Source organism: Parambassis ranga, chromosome 22 (assembly GCF_900634625.1).
Source record: "Parambassis ranga chromosome 22, fParRan2.1, whole genome shotgun sequence".
Lineage (NCBI taxonomy): Eukaryota > Metazoa > Chordata > Actinopteri > Ambassidae > Parambassis > Parambassis ranga.
Window position 1 is genome coordinate 15610106 of NC_041042.1, and position 19508 is coordinate 15629613.

Consider the following 19508-nt stretch of genomic DNA (forward strand, 5'->3'; position numbering starts at 1 on the left):
CTTCTGTCCGTCTCCGCTCACGTTAAAGCGGCCTGTAAATGCTGTCTCCACAGTGGGAGATTTAAAATAAATGTAGGCAATCAGCTTCAGTGCAGTGTCTCCTGCGGGGCGCTGGTACCAGAGAATGGTGTCATAGCTCGGGATTGTGTGTGACAAGGTCAACTTGACTTCAGTGTTTGGCTGCGGTAAGAGTTCGGCTGGAGACTGAGAGACTTGTTTTTCTTTGTTGAGGTGAACTCCTGTAAAGAAAAATAGACTTAAGTTGGCACATTGGGGAAAAAAAACTAAGAATTAAAGGAGGATGACGGAAGTTACCTTTAATCCTGAACACTGTCAGGATGCAAATGATGAGAACAGATGGCTTCATGTTGAATGTCAGGAGCTAAGTCGAGGTTCTGCTGTTCTTTGTGAGTCAGAGGGAGGAGCAGGAAGTGAAGATAAGAATATATTTAAGGTGCCTTCCTTCTTAAAAGTGTTTAATTGGATGGAACAACAACCAGAAGTAACAGTTACATGTATCATCATGATATGAATACATCAAGCCAAAATACAGCCACATATGCAGGTGCTTGGTAGCTGATAATAAACCACCGATGATAAAAAACAGAGTTGAGTTTTTGTAGAGTTCATAGGGGATTTTTCATCAATGTGCAAAGCTGGCTGCACAGTAATAAACTGCTCCGTGCTTATGTTGTACATTCTGGATGATCAGAGAGCCGTTCTTTGTTGTACTTCCTCTCAAATCTCCACTAATATTGAAGTTTGCTTCATACTGCTCCTCCATTGTCGCCGTTTGGTGGTACAAATATCCAATGAGTTTCATAGCTGTGTCTCCAGGTGGCTGCTGGTACCAGAGCATGAGATAATAGTCAGTTTTATCATGGCTGCAGAAGATCTGTACTTTGGTTCCAGGTTTAATAATAAGATCAGAGTGAGACTGACGGACCTCGAGACCCAGACACACACCTGGATGGAGGAAGAGTAAAAAACATGTTTGAATCAGGATACACCTCTACATACAGAGGAGGTATTTGTATATAAATGAGTTATTACCTGACAGGCAGCAGAAAAAGAGGAAAATAACCATGGTGACTTATCAGGCAGTGTGAGCTCACAGAGCTTAAAGAAGGGGAGTGAAGTCATCACTCTACAGGCAGTGATGGCCTCACATCAAGAGCTGTTAGAGGCGTGTTCAAGTCCTAGTGTAGAACTAATCAGAGGTTTTTGTATGAAGGAGGAGGGATTTTCTTTCAATGTGCTTTGCTGGCTGCACAGTAGTAAACTGCTCCGTGCTCATGTTCTACTTTTTGGATGATCAGAGAGCCGTTCTTTGTTGTGCTTCCAGTCAAATCTCCACTGATATTAAAGTTTGCTTCAAACTGCTTTTCCATTGTCACATCTTGGTAGTACAAATATCCAATGAGTTTCATAGCTGTGTCTCCAGGTGGCTGCTGGTACCAGAGCATCACTCTGTAGTCAGTTTTATCATGGCTGCAGGAGATCTGCACTTTGGTTCCAGGTTCAATAATAAGATCAGAGTGAGACTGACGGACCTCGAGACCCAGACACACACCTGGATGGAGGAAGAGTAAAAAACATGTTTGAATCAGGATACACCTCTACATACAGAGGAGGTATTTGTATATAAATGAGTTATTACCTGACAGGCAACAAATGATGAAAATAATCATGTTTAACAGTTAGTAGACCAAAATTTGTGCAAGAGACACAAAGAACAAAGAACGACAGACTGAACTGAGCTTTGAAAGGGGAAGTGAAGACATCACTCTACAGCCAGGCAGTGCTCATGCCATCAAATGAAGAGCTGTTAGAGGCGTGTTCAAGTCCTAATGTAAACTAATAAGAGGTTTTTGTATGAAGGAGGAGGGATTTTCTGTCAGTGTGCTTCTCTGGCTGCACAGTAGTAAACTGCTCCGTGCTCATGTTCTACTTTTTGGATGATCAGAGAGCCGTTCTTTTTAGAATCTCCACCCAAATCTCCACTTATACCAAACTTATCTTGGAATTGATGCTCCATTGTGGAGTCTCTAAGGTACAAATATCCAATGAGTTTCATAGCTGTGTCTCCAGGTGACTGCTGGTACCAGAGCATCACTCTGTAGTCAGTTTTATCATGGCTGCAGGAGATCTGCACTTTGGTTCCAGGTTTAATAATAAGATCAGAGTGAGACTGACGGACCTCGAGACCCAGACACACACCTGGATGGAGGAAAAGGAAAGGACATGTTTACAGATGTCTGTTAGGATACATTTCTATATGCAGAGGAGGTATTTGTTTGTACATGAGTGATTACCTGACAGGCAGCAGAAAAAGAGGAAAATAACCATAGTGACTTCCCTAAAGTAAAACTGTGAGCTACAGATTCAGCTGTGACTCCTAGAGTAGAGCTGGTTTTGGGTTTTTGTACTGAGGAGGAGGGGTTTGCTGTCAGTGTGCATAGCTTGCTGCGCAGTAGTACACTGCACTATGCTCTGCCTTTAAGTCCACTATAAACAGAGAACCATTCTTGGCTGTCTCCCCGCCCAAATCCCCTGAAATATTAAAGTGTTTTTGTAAGGGCTCCTTCTCATATTGTTTTGCGCTGTAAGACACGTGTCCAATGCGCTTCAGGGCTGGGTCTCCAGGAGACTGCTGGTACCACTGCATGAGCGTGTAGTCTGTTTTTTCATGCGTGCAGACCAGTTGGACTGTTTCTCCAGGATTTCTGAGAGCAGCCAGAGGAGTTTGGGTGACTTCAACACCCAGACATATGCCTACAAGGAGAGGAAGATGAATGAAATGAAGTGCAGAAACAGTTTAGAAAAGTTCTTGAGTAATTACCAATGAGGCAGGATGAAATGATCACTGTCAGCATGTTGAGCTCCTCTCAGAATGAAGGCTGATTATCAAAGAACCCCCTTTAGCTCATAAAGTAACACCCTCCTCTTGAAAACATTTCTGGAGCTCCACCACCACCTACTGGATAACCAGAGAAGTGAGCTTTGATATCAGTTTAATTGACAGTTTTTGTTCAGCTGCAGCTACTAATCACATCACTGCGTTTGCTGACGGCACAAAAATACACACCGCTGTCCTCAGGCTGAACCAGTACATCTGGTTGTGAGAAATGTCTTTGTTGTGGCTGCAATTCATCTCTGCAGACTCAGACACAAAACTCCAGATGAGTTCAGGGTGCTGAGAGACATCCTGGCACTGACCTGTGAGAAGAAATGTATACTTCTTTCAGACGAATGTGAGAATATTTGTATAATTTGAGAAAATGATCAGGTCTTTTGAGTTGTTGTACCTTGAAGAGAAAGACATATAAAAAGAAATGTGATGAGTGTTTGAGCCACCATAGTGAAATCATATCACTGACATTCTGAATTCTGGAGCTGCTGCTCTTTATAGAGGGAAGTAGGAGGCACAGCAAGGACCTCCCATTCTCATCCCTGACTAATCAGAGCAAAGCCCAATATTGTTTTGAATGCAGGTGCATGATATGTGGAGGTTTTTGTGCTGGGGAGCAGTGATCTGCAGCACTGTGGTAACTAGCAGCACAGAAGTACACTGCACTGCTGTTCAGGCTGAGGTTTTCAATTGTTAATATGCAGTTCTGATCTTTATTCGCATTCCCTTCAATCTGCACATTCACTCCACTCTCAGGGTTTCCTATGGTTGCCAATATGTATCCAAGATACTGCAGATGTCCGTCTGACTGCTTGTACCAGTAGATTCGGTTGTAGCTGTCTATACTGTGTGAGCAGTAGATTCTGGCTGTTCCTCCAGGTGTTTTGTAGATGTCAGCAGGTTTCTGGTGGACATTGTCACTAAGAGAGGAACCTATAGAAAAAAAAACATCATCAACTTAAAGGAGTGTAACAAAATCTAGATATTGTTGGAAAATGTGATCACCTGAAACCAGCAAGGAGTTAAAAATGATGCTGAGAAATAAAATCAAGATCATTTTGTTTGAATGGTTGGTGATCATCTCCAGCCTTCTGAGTTAACCCTCCCATGCCAGCAGACATTAAATCATCAGCAGGGTGGTGTCATTGTTGTTCCTCCTCCTCCTCTTATATTATAGTCACATCACCACTGCCACCTAATGGGTGGAATGAGTGCAGGTGGCAGTCTGAGAGCTTTGGAGGTTTTTGCACTGAGGATCTGTGAGGATGCAGCACTGTGGTAACTAGCAGCACAGAAGTACACTGCACTGCTGTTCAGTGTGAGTCCCTCAATAGTTAAAGTGCAGGTCTGTCCTGCAGTCGCGTGCCCCTCTATCTTCACATTCACTCCATCCTCTGGATACCTGGTCATCACATTCATGTATCCCAGCAGCTGCATCTGATTCCTCTCTGACTGTTTGTACCAGAGGATTCTGTCATAGAACTGAATATTGTGTTTGCAGCTGATTGATGGTGTTTCTCCAGGTTTGGAGTAAATGTCAGGTGGAGTCTGTGTGACCGTGTTGCTGTCAGAGGAACCTGCAGGAAAAGTTAAAAATGATTAGATTATGTGATAACAAGCGCAAACAAAACAGAAATAAAGTTTACCTGAAACCAGGATGATACTACAGGTTATGTAGAGGCAGATGATCATGATGTTAGGCTTTCTGACTGTGTTTGGGATCCCTCTGGTTTGCGTCATGGCGTAAAATGTTTTGTTGCATGCCTGGCTGTATATCTGAGGAAAGCCTCCCCTCATAGAAATGAAGCCTTTTAAAGTGGGTTGTGCCTTTGTTCTTCTTCCTCTTCCTCTTCTAAACATGCAAACCCATCATCAACAGTAGAGAGCACTTTGTGTGTGCTTGAGACATTTTAAGTATTATAAAATGAAATAAGTTAATATTGTAGACTGAAAAGATAGGATAAGATAAAACTTTATTAATCCTGAAGGAGATTCTTGTGTCAGAGGACAGCAGGTTTTTTTGTGGACTTTCAGCTGATCATGCATTTTTTGTCAAAGGAGTGTAATGTAAAATCTAGATTTTGTTGGAACATTTGATTATGTAAACCATAATGAAGCTAAAAATAATGCTCAGAAATAAGAAAAGGATCATTTTGTTTATTGAACACATAATAATCTAATCGTTTTTGTACTGATTATCTCCAGCCTCCAGCTGGGTGGTGTTATTGTTGTTCTTCCTCTTTATAATCAGATCCCCACTATCACCTAAAGAGTGGAAGGAGTGCAGGTGGCAGTCTGAGTGAGCTGTAATCCAGAGATATGGAGGTTTTTGTATTGAGGATCAGTGAGATGCAGCACTGTGGTGACTAGCAGCACAGAAGTACAGTGCACTGCTGTTCAGGCTGACATCTTCAATTGTTAATGTGCAGTTCTGATCTTTATTCGCACTCCCTTCAATCTTCACATTCATTCCACTCTCAGGGTTTCCCATGGCCACAACCATGTTTCCAAGATACTGCAGATGTCCGTCTGACTGCTTGTACCAGTAGATTCGGTTGTAGCTGTCTATACTGTGTGAGCAGTAGATTTTGGCTGTTCCTCCAGGTGTTTTGTAGATGTCAGCAGGTTTCTGGTGGACATTGTCACTGAGAGAGGAACCTGTAACAAATACAACATGAGCAAAACACAATGTAACATAAAATCTAGATTTTGTTGGAAAATATGATTACCTGAAACCACAATGGATTTAAAAATGATGCAGAGAAATAAAAACAAGACCATTGTGTTGGAATGGTTGGTGATCATCTCCAACCTTCTGAGTTAACCCTCCCATGCCAGCAGACATTAAATCATCAGCTGGGTGGTGTCATTGTTGTTCCTCCTCCTCCTCTTTGACATTATAATCAGATCACCACTGCCACCTATCGAGTGGAAGGAGTGCAGGTGGCAGTCTGAGTGAGCTGTAATCCAGAGATATGGAGGTTTTTGTATTGAGAACCACTGATCTGCAGCACTGTGGTGACTAGCAGCACAGAAGTACACTGCATTGCTGTTCAGGCTGACATCTTCAATTGTTAATGTGCAGTTCTGATCTTTATTTGCATTCCCTTCAATCTTCACGTTCATTCCACTCTCAGGGTTTCCAAGCGTTGCTAACATGTATCCAAGAAACTGCAGATGTCCGTCTGACTGCTTGTACCAGAAGATTCGGTCATAGCTGTCTATACTGTGTGAGCAGTAGATTCTGGCATTTCCTCCAGGTGTTTTGTAGATGTCAGCAGGTCTTTGGTGGACATTGTCACTGAGAGAGGAACCTGTGGGAAAAAATACACCATGAGCAAAACACAGTGTAACATAAACCCTGGATTTTGTTGGAAAACATGCATACCAGAAATCAGAATGGAGTTAAAAATGAAGCTTAGAAATAAGAGAGAGATCATTTTGTGTCCTGATATTTGGTTACATATTATAATCTATGGATCCCTTCAGTGCGTCTGCATTTGTACTGATCATCCCCCACACACCTAAAAGATGGGTGGTGTCACCTTTGATCCTCCTCCTCTTTGACATTATAATCAGATCACCACTGCCACCTAAAGAGTGGAGGGAGTGCAGGTGGCAGTCTGAGTGAGCTGTAATCCAGAGATATGGAGGTTTTTGTATTGAGAACCACTGATCTGCAGCGCTGTGGTGACTAGCAGCACAGAAGTACACTGCACTGCTGTTCAGGCTGACATCTTCAATTGTTAATGTGCAGTTTAGGCCTTTATCTGCACTCCCGTGCATGGTCACATTCACTCCAGCCTCTGGGTTTGAAAAGCCTTTGTACATGTATCCCAGGAACCGCAGATGTCCGTCTGACTGCTTGTACCAGAGGATTCGGTCATAGTTGTCTATACTGTGTGAGCAGTGAATCTTGGCTGCCATTCCGGTTGTCTTGTATATATCAGCAGGTTTCTGATGGACTTTGTCACTCAGAGAGGAACCTGTGGAAAAGAATCGGACAAAATGCAACACATCATAAAACAATGGTGGAAAATTGCAGCTCTCTGAACAGTTTTTGTCGAAGTTACCTGAAACCATGATAAGTTTAATACAAAGGAAGAGGGTGATCATTTTGTTTGTATGTAAAGAACATAATGGTGAAGGAAGTCGTCGTCTTTTTGAATAAAACCTCCCCGGTTGTTTGGTGGGTGGTGTCACTATGGGGAGGTCCCATAACAGAACCATACCTCCAAATATAGCTTACTTTAAATGGAAAGTGAATGAGTGTATGTTTTACATTGGTGGTCCTGGCTGTGCTTCAGAGTAAAGATTGAAATAATGATAAACAGGTGAAGGAATACAGGTGCAAAGGGCTGTGAGCCGACTGAGAAAATGGAGGTTTTTGTATTGAGGAGCAGTGATCTGCAGCACTGTGGTAACGAGGGGCACAGAAGTACACTGCACTGCTGTTCAGGTTGACTTTTTCAATTGTTAGTGAGCAGTTATTGTCTTTATTGGCGTTCCCGTCTAACTTGACCTCCACTCCAGTCTCAGGAAAAGGACTTTTTGCAAAGATGTATCCCAGGAACTGTAGCTGTCTGTCTGACTGCTTGTACCAGAGGATTCGATCGTAGTCATCTATGCTGTGGGAACAGTAGATTGTAGCAGTTTCTCCTTGATTTCTGTGCATGTCAGCTGGAGTCTGATGGATTTTGTCACTGAGTGAGGCACCTGTGTAAAAAGCATCAACAAAAATAAACAGATAATATATTTAGGGATTAGGAGATTTAAAAATGTGACACAAATCTTCAATTCTCTTACCTGAAATCAGCATGATATTAAAAGTTACACAGACGGTGATTATGATATGTTTCATTGTTATCATTCTTACTGCTGCTGTTGTGTTTGCACAACTATGCCGTTCTACTGATTATTTGCATATCGTTTCCCGTCAAGTGGGTGGTGCCATAATACTCCTATCATAAACAACCAATCACATTCTGTTCTACACGGTGCACACTTCCTGTAGTTAAATATCTTGTGAGTACTAAAACTTGTTGTCAGCTGGGCTATAAATGCATTGAGACTGCATCTTATAGTATTCTATAAAATGCACATAAACTTTGATAGTATTGGTTTGACAGATGTGCTGTAGTTTTACATTGCTGTAAAAAAATCAAATACTAGAGCTCCCTCTGTTGTCTGCCTAAGAGATGTTACAACACAGATATGAAGAGTTGAATGTGGGAGTGTCACTTTATTGTGGTTGTTCTTCAGCTCCATGTACAGTGGAGCTGATAACAGTACACAGAGGTTTTTGTTCAGCTCTCACATGAGTCTGTATCACTGTGTTGACTCACAGCACAGAAATACACTCCGCTGTCTTCAGGCTGCAGATTCTTCACAGTCAGAGATCCAGTCTGAGCATCAGTCTTTGTTGCTGGAAATTTTGCCGTTCTGTAGCCACTTTCATACTCGTGTGCGCTGAATGAAGTTGTGTAGACAATTTGTTTCATGTTCTTCCCTGGCAGCTGTTGGTACCAGTACATCTGGTTGTAACTATCATCTTTGGTGTGACTGCAGTTCATGGTGGCAGACTGACCGCTGTTCATCCACAGCATGGAGGACTGAGTGACATCATTCCCATAAGTCTGACCTGTGTGCATATTAGTTATGGTTAATAAAGAGAGATAAAAGCTGTCATCTGTAAATGAATTAAGAAATGTGTTCTTCACCTTTCATCCAAAGCAGACCTATTAAAAAGCTGAGGCGGCCATGTTTGACAGTGTCCATGTTCTGTCAGTCATGAACAAACTGTGGTGTATTCACAGAGATATGAAGAGCTGCAGGTGGGAGTGTCTGATCTGCTGCATTCACGTGATGAGTCAAACCACTATTTGTGGTACTTGACATCCCCCTACAGTACATGATAGAAGAGGAGAGGTGTGCCAACAGCATGCTGGAGGTTTTTGTTCAGGTGTTTAGTCTATCTGCATCACTGTGCTCACTGACAGCACAGAAATACACTCCTCTGTCTTCTGGCTCCAGATCCTTCACCGTCAGTGTCCCACTATAAACGTCAGGCTTTGTGGTGTTAAATTTTTCACTTCTGAAATCTGGTTCAAAGTCTGGTTTTCCATATGCGCTTGTGTAAACTATTTGCCTCATCGCTTCTCCAGGCAGCTGTCTGTACCAGTACATCTGGTCATAACTGATAGTCATGGTGTGGCTGCAGTCTATTGTGACAGAGTCACTCATGTTCTTCAAAAGCACGTTGGGCTGTTTGACATTATTCCCATAAGTCAGACCTGTGTACAACAGTAAAAGTTTCAGTTAGGTAATTAAATCCAAAATCATGTACTTTATGTACTTTTATTTTAAAACAAATTACCTGATGTCCACAGCAAAAACACCGACAGTGTGATGATAATATCCATGCTGCAGCCAGAATCTCAGAGGCATGATGATCAACAGGCAGGGGCGTCACTGCATTAAAACTGTCACTCTAAGTGAAGATGGAAAACTAGAAACCTGAAGCCCCGCCTCTTCTGCTGAAACACTTTAGGCACATATATATGAAAAACCTACAGCAGACAGCAAAGCTGTGATTTTATCACTCCACTAAATAGCCTTTTGAAATTAGCCGACATGGCACAATTCAAATAAAACATATTTCTTAATAAATGTTGTTCTTGGGCCCCTTATCAATCATCATTACCATGGTAACCATGTCATGAAAATGTTTAGTACTAGATAAAAAGGACGACAAATCTCCACATTTGGAACTGGTTCAAAGTCCGGTTCTCATGCAGCTGTGTGCACGATTTGCCTCATAGCTTCTCCAGTCTGTACCAGTACATCTGGTGATATGCAGCATCTCTGCTGTGACTGCAGTTGATGGTGGCAGAATGAAAACTGTTCATCCACAGCAGAGGAGTCTGGCTGACATCACTGCCATCTGTTAGACCTGCAGGGAAAATTAATTAAATTAATGTGAGCAAGAATCCAATCAGAGATAATATATCCTCTGTCAGTGCAGAGTCTTTTCCACCTCTAAAACAGAGCAGAGCTGCAGAGAGTCTGATGAGAGCAGCTGTGATCCTCATGGTGTTCTGACTCTGTGTGATGTTACAACACAGATATGATGAGCTGAATGTGGGAGTGTCACTTTATTGTGGTTGTTCCTGAGCTCCATGTACAGTGGAGCTGATAACAGTACACAGAGGTTTTTGTTCAGCTCTCACATGAGTCTGTATCACTGTGTTGACTCACAGCACAGAAATACACTCCGCTGTCTTCAGGCTGCAGATTCTTCACAGTCAGAGATCCAGTCTGAGCATCAGTCTTTGTTGCTGGAAATTTCTCCTGACTGAATCCACTCTCGTAGCTGTGTGGAGGAGTTGTAGTTGTGAAAACAATTTGCCTCATGTTCTTCCCAGGCAGCTGTCTGTACCAGTACATCTGGAAATATGTAGCAGCCATGGTGTGGCTGCAGTCTATTGTTGCAGAGTCACTCATGTTCTTCCACAGCATGGTGCGCTGTTTGACATCATTCCCATAAGTCTGACCTGTGTTCAACAGTAACATTTACAGTGAGTTAATTATTATTATTTTGTGTGTATTCATTTATATATATTTATTTATTTATGTAAGGAAATTACCTGAAGTCCACAGCAAAAGCACTGACAGTGTGAGGATAACATCCATACTGCAGTTAAACTGCAAGAATCACACTCAGGCAGTGTTGTCACTCTAAGTGTAGATAGAAAATGACAAAGGTGAAGCCCCGCCTGTTCCGGTGGACCCACATGGGACCATGTTTCACAAAAAAAAACTAAAAAAACTGCAACTTTGTTGTACCACAAAATGATCTTTTAAAACAGCACAACATGCCACAATTCAATTAAATCAGAAAGCGAGACTTGTCTGAAGACTTTGTGTCTGAAGTTGTTGGGCCTCTTGTCAGTAACCTGACAACCACTAAAATGTGTTGCACCAGATACAATGGCCAACAAAAGTCCACATTTCTATGTTTTTGACTCTGAAGCAGACACTACTAACACTATAAAAGAAAGATGTTTTTACTGATGAAGTCTGATTCTGGAAGCAGAAGCGTATTTCTGTCTGGCATCATCACAAATGTTGTTCCTAGCAGCTGTCAGCCTCCTCTGTGACCTTAGAGGGGGTCAAACTGTGTCACAGTCACATGTTCAAAGATTAGGCTGTTGGGCTGGCTGCAGGTGTCAGCAGAAAGATAAAAGATAAGTTTTTGTATTGACTGTAGAGGATCCTGTAGTACTGTGCTGACTGACGGCGCAGTAATAAACCGCACTGTCACTCAGTGAGACATTGGAAATGGTCAGGTTTGAACGTCCAGCACCTTGACCTCCCAATGTGATTTTTTCCTTCATGTCGTTTTCAGTGAACGGGAATTGGCGGTTCAGATACCCCAGATACTGCAGAGCTTCGTGCTGGTGCTGTTTGTACCAGAGGGTTCTGTCATTATTCGGTATGCTGTGTGAGCACTCACTGATGGCAGATTCACCAATGTTCTTAATGATGAAGGGTGTTTGGAGGACGGTGAAGGTTTTAGAAGCACCTGTGAAAGGAAAAAAAAAGATTTGTTCATAAAATACTGAAAATATTGTTTGTGTGTGAAAATGTTCTCACCGTTATTTACTGGCAGAAAAAGAAAACCCAGTACGAAGATTATGTTAAACATATTTAAAAGAGCCTTTCTTTTCCATTCAAGAGTTTAGTAACATACTACAGACATCAGAGCTCCGCATTCACTTTATCAGCAGGAAGTTCTCTCTGCACATGTGCATTACAGTTCATCTGCTGAGCTTTGTCTCCCCCTGCAGGTGAGGAATATACTTAGATGTATATGGATGTACATGTGTGTTTATATTCATGATTAATCTATATAAATCATTATTATTATAGTATAATATTATTGATGTGTGGGTATTAAATCAATTCCAGCATAATAGTCAAATACTACTGTATCTTTTTTACATATGTGTGTTTCAGCATCGACCTCAGAGGTCCAACATTAATCTGACTCCACTACTCATGAGAAATTACATGAGCGATATCCTAAGACATTTGATAAAAACCTCAAAGGCTGCAGGTGTTCTTGTCTTTGTGCAGATGGATAGAAGAGGGTTTTTGTATTGACTTCTGAGGAGTTTGCCTCACTGTGTCTCTTGGCTGCACAGAAATACACAGCACTGTCACTTAATGTAAGATCAGAAACTGTGAGGCTCGAATGTTTGCTGCCATCTCCGTCAAAGCCGATTTTGTTCCTCACATCCTCTTCAGGATTTACGAATTGCAGATTTAGAAATCCCAGCAGCTTCAGAGTTTTGTCTTGGTCTTGATTGTACCACAGAATGACTTCATGAAATGTTATGTTGTGCGAACATTTGATCTCGCTGTTGACTGACTCTCCGATCCCCTTCACGATGATAGGAGGTGTTTGCTCAACATGTTTGTCAAACACAAAACGCTGGAAATGGTCAGAGACCACTGCTTCCCGTTTGCTGTCGCTGCATAGCCAGTTTTAAATCCTTCTTCAAAGGTTGCACTTCCAACTAACAAATACACAATCAGCTGGAATCCTGCCCCTCTCTGCTGTCTGTACCAGTACAGGTATTGGTGATCCGTGTTGTTCTGGTAGCAGTGTATTTCTGCTGAGCGGCCAGGGAGGCTGGAGAGTTTGTCGGGCCACTGAGTGATGAGGATGGAGTTAGAAACACCTGAAACACAGAAAGGAGAGAATAAAACAAAACATGTTGTGAAGGAACTGTGTGTGTGTGTGTGTACCTGCAGCCCAGAATAAGAAAATCAAGGTGATGCCTCGTGCCATTTTGACTCGAGGAACCTAAATGAATAAAAAAGCAGTGAGACAGCAGTGGAGATCTGTAGGGAGGAAGTGATGTCATCATCTTTGTCCTCTGCAGGGAGGAGAAGCTGACTTCATAAACATACCTCTGCTTCTTTATCCCTCCTGTTGTCCTCGGGTCAAAATGACCCGCTACTGTGTTTAAAAACCCCAAAAAATGACCTTAATGATAATTTTTGTACTTGAAATTTTATGACTTTTCCTAGATTGACCCAAACTTTAAAAAAAGTGAATTGTTGCCTTTGTTCACACTATCATGTATGCTGTACAAAAAAAGGTACAAAGGTGGTCTTCGGGTCAAAATGACCCAACAGTGAAATTCAACTAAAATCACAGTCACAGAGTTATTTACACACAACAGAATGTGAGAATGTTTTAGTTCTGCCTCAGATCAATCAGTAGCAGACGTAAACAATCAGTAGCAGACGTAAATAAGACAAGAGTTCTCGTGGACAGTGCCTTTGATCTGTGGATTTCCAGAAGTTATAAAGGTGCTGCAGATGACATTACCCCCATATCTCTCTGTGCTGAAGCCATGAGTGCACGTTATAACGTCCAAAAGGCTCTGGAGCTGATTTTTTCAGATGTCCAGCAAGACAACTCTGATTCAGAGGAGGAAGTGGTATCAGAAGAAGAAGATGGGGAGGAATACAACCCAGAGCATGATGAATCATCTTCAGAAGAAGAAGAAAATGCTGAAGCTGAAAGAGAGACTTTCCTTTCAAAAAACAGCAAAATAACATGGTTCTCGGAAGCATATGACCAACATGGCAGGGAGGCAGAACAAAATGTCATAAAGATGACCCCAGGACCCACAAGATATGCTGTTTCTCATGCCCATGACATTGTCTCTACATTCTACCTGTTCATCACACCAGCAATAGAAAAAATAATCCTGGAGATGACAAATCTGGAGGGTTTTCGCAAAAATGGAGACAGCTGGAAAAAGATGGATGAGACTGATCTGCGGGCCTACTTAGGGCTGCTCATCTTAGCAGGTGTTTACAGGTCCCGAGGTGAGGCTGCAGCCAGTCTATGGGATGCAGAGAGTGGAAGGCCAATTTTCCGAGCTACAATGCCACTCAAACTCTTTCACACCTATTCAAGACTGCTACGTTTTGATAACCGCGAGTCAAGACCAGCGAGACGTGTGACAGACAAACTTGCAGCCATAAGAGAGGTCTGGGATAAGTGGGTGGAGCGGCTGCCCTACCTCTACAACCCAGGGCCTGATGTAACAGTGGATGAGCAACTGGTTCCATTTAGAGGTAATTTATTTTCATATTTCTAATAAAAGTGATTTTCACTATTGAATTATATGACTGTTTTCTGTGACTCAGATACAAATTATTGATGCTAATCTCTGTCCAAAGGTCGTTGTCCTTTCCGCCAGTATATGCCCAGCAAGCCAGCAAAATATGGGATCAAGTCATGGGTGGCTTGCGATGCCAAATCAAGCTACGCTTGGAAGATGCAAGTCTACACTGGGAAGCTGACCAGTGGAGGTCCAGAGAAGAACCAGGGGATGAGAGTAGTGCTTGATGTGACAGAGGGACTGAGGGGTCACAATGTGACATGTGACAATTTTTTCACCTCTTATGAACTCGGACAGCAGCTCCTGAAGAGGAAGATAACCATGGTTGGCACAGTTCGAAAGAACAAGCCTGAGCTCCCACCTGCACTGCTTGCAACAAAGGAGAGAGAGGTCTTCTCATCCAAGTTTGCCTTCACACCCACCACCACCCTAGTGTCCTACATCCCAAAGAAAAATAAGAATGTAGTACTTCTGAGCACACTACACACAGATGCTGGCATTAGTGATCGTGAGGACAGGAAGCCATCCATCATCCTAGACTACAACTGTAACAAAGGGGGTGTGGACAATCTAGATAAGGTGATTGGAACCTACAGCTGCAGAAGGATGACTGCCCGCTGGCCCCTGGTCATCTTCCACAACATCATTGATGTTTCCTCTTACAATGCCTTTGTGATTTGGAGAGAGATCAACCCAACCTGGATGCCTCGTAAGCAGAACAAGAGGAGGGTGTTCCTGGAGCAGTTAGGAAAGGCACTTGTAACACCACTTATTGAAAGGAGGAAGCATTTCCCCCGCACAGAAGCCTCTGCAGCAGTTGTCAAAGCTATACAGAGTGCAGGAACCCCTGATCAACCTGAGGATCCAGCTGCCACAGCCACTGCCCCAGCCGGGGCAAGTAAAAGAAAGAGATGTCAGTTCTGCCCGCCAAAGAAGGACTGTAAAACACATACTGTGTGCAGTAGGTGTAAGAAATATATCTGCAAGAGCTGTGCATTTGCATACTGCCCTACATGTGCTAATTAGTTGAATTATTGTTGTTTAGTTGGGTTATATTGTTTTTTGGATTGTATATTTTCTTACATTGTTCACTGGCAAAAAAATCAGAAGAATCTAACTCATTGCGATGAATTAAGAGGCATTCGATATTCCTTTTTGAATATTTGTTTTGTTTCTAAAACTATAGAAATGCAGGTGAAAAGGGAAAACTCAAGTATTTACATGTTTTGTGGTTAATGTTTCTTCAAGCAAAATAAAATTTGGTGTTTAAAAATCGAATAAACTGCTTATATTATTGTGGATTTAGTGAAGACGGGTCATTTTGACCGGGAGGACACGGGGTGTATAGAGGATATGAGGACAACAGGAGGGTTATCTCACAGTGTAGGTTTGATGCAGGTGTGTGTGTGTGATGCTTTGTGCCACCAGGTTTTTGTAAAGCAGCCAGATAATTTGAAACGCTGTGCTAACTGGCTGCACAGAAGTACTGTGCGGTGTCTGCTGGGTCTATGTTGGAGATCGCCAGCTGTGCCTTTTTCTTCGAGTGGCCTGTTATGTTGAATCGTGCTTCAAAGTCCTTGTCAAGATGTTGCGTCTCATAATGAAGCCATCCAATCAGGTCCAGAGCCCGTCGGCCTCCTGCTGACTTATACTGGTACCAGTACATGTAGGGGTAGTTGGTGTCTCCGTGGTAACATTCAAGATGGGCTTCTGGTGATTGAGGTTTGATCAAGAGAATTTTAGGTGACTGCTTGATCACGAGGGAGGAAAGTGTATCGTCTATAAAGGAGAAAAATGGAGAAACTGAAGCTCGACAGAAAGGTGTGTGAGAAAATACACATCTTATGGCTCTTACCGCTGAGCAAAGACAGAGACAACACCAACATAACAAACATTGTAATCGATTGGCAGGATGGTAAAAACCCTCATGCAGACATAAATGGTCTCTGGCTATGAAATCTTCTCTTATTGTACATTTGTAAGGAGGAGGGAGGAGCCACAAGTATTTTCATCTCTGTGTTGTCACTGCTCTCTGCTGTTCAGAGTGTAGACCTGGCTCACACAGAGCAGCACCTGTGTGGCTCATTTTAAAAACTGTTTAATGTATTAGTGTGCCTGTCTGAAATGTAACATGTTTTTGTGTTTTTCTAGTATGGTTTATAATGATGTGTAGCCACACTGCTGCTGTGTCACATGGTTTTGGAGCTTCCTGCTGGGTTGCTGTTATCTGTCATCTTTGTGTAGGTTTTTGTACGAGGCTGCCGCTCTCTTCATTACTGTGTATTCTCGCAGCGCCAAAATATTCTCCACTGTCTTCTGGGTGCTTCAGGTTCAGGATGTGAAGATAAGCTGTCTTCTCTCCGTCTCCGCTCACGTTAAAGCGGCCTGTAAATGCTGTCTCCACAGTGGGAGATTTAAAATAAATGTAGGCAATCAGCTTCAGTGCAGTGTCTCCTGCGGGGCGCTGGTACCAGAGAATGGTGTTATGGCTCGGGATTGTGTGTGACAAGGTCAACTTGACTTCAGTGTTTGGCTGCGGTAAGAGTTCGGCTGGAGACTGAGAGACTTGTTTTTCTTTGTTGAGGTGAACTCCTGTAAAGAAAAAAAGACTTAAGTTGGCACATTGGAAAAAAAAAAACTAAGAATTAAAGGAGGATGACGGAAGTTACCTTTAATCCTGAACACTGTCAGGATGCAAATGATGAGAACAGATGGCTTCATGTTGAATGTCAGGAGCTAAGTCGAGGTTCTGCTGTTCTTTGTGAGTCAGAGGGAGGAGCAGGAAGTGAAGATAAGAATATATTTAAGGTGCCTTCCTTCTTAAAAGTGTTTAATTGGATGGAACAACAACCAGAAGTAACAGTTACATGTATCATCATGATATGAATACATCAAGCCAAAATACAGCCACACATGCAGGTGCTTGGTAGCTGATAATAAACCACCGATGATAAAAAACAGAGTTGAGTTTTTGTAGAGTTCATAGGGGATTTTTCATCAATGTGCATAGCTGGCTGCACAGTAATAAACTGCTCCGTGCTTATGTTGTACATTCTGGATGATCAGAGAGCCGTTCTTTTTTGTACTTCCTCTCAAATCTCCACTAATCTTGTATACGTTTGCTTCATACTGCTCCTCCATTGTCGCCGTTTGGTGGTACAAATATCCAATGAGTTTCATAGCTGTGTCTCCAGGTGGCTGCTGGTACCAGAGCATGAGATAATAGTCAGTTTTATCATGGCTGCAGGAGATCTGCACTTTGGTTCCAGGTTTAATAATAAGATCAGAGTGAGACTGACGGACCTCGAGACCCAGACACACACCTGGATGGAGGAAGAGTAAAAAACATGTTTGAATCAGGATACATCTCTACATACAGAGGAGTTATTTGTATATAAATGAGTTATTACCTGACAGGCAGCAGAAAAAGAGGAAAATAACCATGGTGACTTATCAGGCAGTGTGAGCTCACAGAGCTTAAAAAAGGGGAGTGAAGTCATCAGCCAGGCAGTGATATGGCCTCACATCAAGAGCTGTTAGAGGCGTGTTCTAGAACTAATCAGAGGTTTTTGTATGAAGGAGGAGGGATTTTCTGTCAGTGTGCTTCTCTGGCTGCACAGTAGTAAACTGCTCCGTGCTCATGTTCTACTTTTTGGATGATCAGAGAGCCGTTCTTTTTAGCATCTCCTCCCAAATCTCCACTGATATTGAAGTTTGCTTCATACTGCTTTTCCATCGTCACAGCTTGGTGGTACAAATATCCAATGAGTTTCATAGCTGTGTCTCCAGGTGACTGCTGGTACCAGAGCATCACTCTGTAGTCAGTTTTATCATGGCTGCAGGAGATCTGCACTTTGGTTCCAGGTTTAGTAATAAGATCAGAGTGAGACTGACGGACCTCGAGACCCAGACACACACCTGGATGGAGGAAGAGTAAAAAACATGTTTGAATCAGGATGTCTGCATAGACAGGAGGTTTTTAACCATAAATGAGTTACCTGACATCCAAAAAAACAAGATGAAAATAATCATGTTCAACAGTGAATCGTCCAAAATTTGTGCAAGAGGTTTAATGACTGACGCAAAGAACAAAGAACGACAGACTGAACTGATCTTTGAAAAGCGAGTGAAGCCATCACTCTACAGGCAGGCAGTGATATGGCATCACACCAAGAGCTGTTAGGGGTGTGTTCTACAACTAATCAGAGGTTTTTGTATGAAGGAGGAGGGATTCTCTGTCAATGTGCTTTGCTGGCTGGTGGTGGTGCTGGTACCAGAGCATCACTCTGTAGTCAGTTTTATCATGGCTGACGGACCTCGAGACCCAGACACACACCTGGATGGAGGAAGAGTAAAAAACATGTTTGAATCAGGATGTCTGCATAGACAGGAGGTTTTTAACCATAAATGAGTTACCTGACATCCAAAAAAACAAGATGAAAATAATCATGTTCAACAGTGAATCGTCCAAAATTTGTGCAAGAGGTTTAATGACTGACGCAAAGAACAAAGAACGACAGACTGAACTGATCTTTGAAAAGCGAGTGAAGCCATCACTCTACAGGCAGGCAGTGATATGGCATCACACCAAGAGCTGTTAGGGGTGTGTTCTACAACTAATCAGAGGTTTTTGTATGAAGGAGGAGGGATTCTCTGTCAATGTGCTTTGCTGGCTGCACAGTAGTAAACTGCTCCGTGCTCATGTTCTACTTTTTGGATGATCAGAGAGCCGTTCTTTGTTGTGCTTCCAGTCAAATCTCCACTAATACCGAAGTTTGCTTCATACTGCTTTTCCATCGTCACAGCTTGGTGGTACAAATATCCAATGAGTTTCATAGCTGTGTCTGCAGGTGGCTGCTGGTACCAGAGCATCTGATAATAGTCAGTTTTATCATGGCTGCAGGAGATCTGCACTTTGGTTCCAGGTTTAATAATAAGATCAGAGTGAGACTGACGGACCTCGAGACCCAGACACACACCTGGATGGAGGAAGAGTAAAAAACATGTTTGAATCAGGATACATCTCTAGAGGTGGTGTTTGAAACAGAGTTGTTACCTGAAAGGCAGCAGAGAAAGAGGAAAATAATCATGTTTAACAGTTAATAGTCCAAATTTTGTGCAAGACTGACACAAAGCTGAACAAACTGAACCTAACTTTAAAAGGGGAGTGAAGTCATCAGGCCGGCAGTGCTCATGTCATCAAATCCAGAGCTGTTAGGGGTGTGTTCAAGTCCTAATGTAAACTAATCAGAGGTTTTTGTATGAAGGAGGAGGGATTTTCTGTCAGTGTGCTTCTCTGGCTGCACAGTAGTAAACTGCTCCGTGCTCATGTTCTACTTTCTGGATGATCAGAGAGCCGTTCTTTTTAGTACTTCCAGTCAAATCTCCAC

The 19508-nt window shown here is 42.5% G+C and overlaps 1 protein-coding gene across 1 annotated transcript; it reads left to right on the forward strand.

Annotated features, from left to right (window-relative positions):
- Positions 1-12940: 12940 nt before the first annotated feature.
- LOC114427034 (piggyBac transposable element-derived protein 4-like) lies at positions 12941-15481 on the forward strand. The gene is made up of 2 exons (XM_028394731.1): positions 12941-14071; positions 14177-15481. Exons 1-2 carry the CDS (start codon positions 13339-13341, stop codon positions 15142-15144), a joined length of 1701 nt encoding a protein of 566 aa, XP_028250532.1. The 5' UTR covers positions 12941-13338; the 3' UTR covers positions 15145-15481.
- The last annotated feature ends 4027 nt before the right edge of the window (positions 15482-19508 follow it).

Bases quoted from the DNA above. Each gene is read 5' to 3' on its own strand.
- LOC114427034 (XM_028394731.1), top strand. From the start codon at position 13,339: ATGAGTGCACGTTATAACGTCCAAAAGGCTCTGGAGCTGATTTTTTCA. The intron at 14,072-14,176 runs GTAATTTATTTT...CTCTGTCCAAAG, and splicing joins GCAACTGGTTCCATTTAGAG to GTCGTTGTCCTTTCCGCCAG.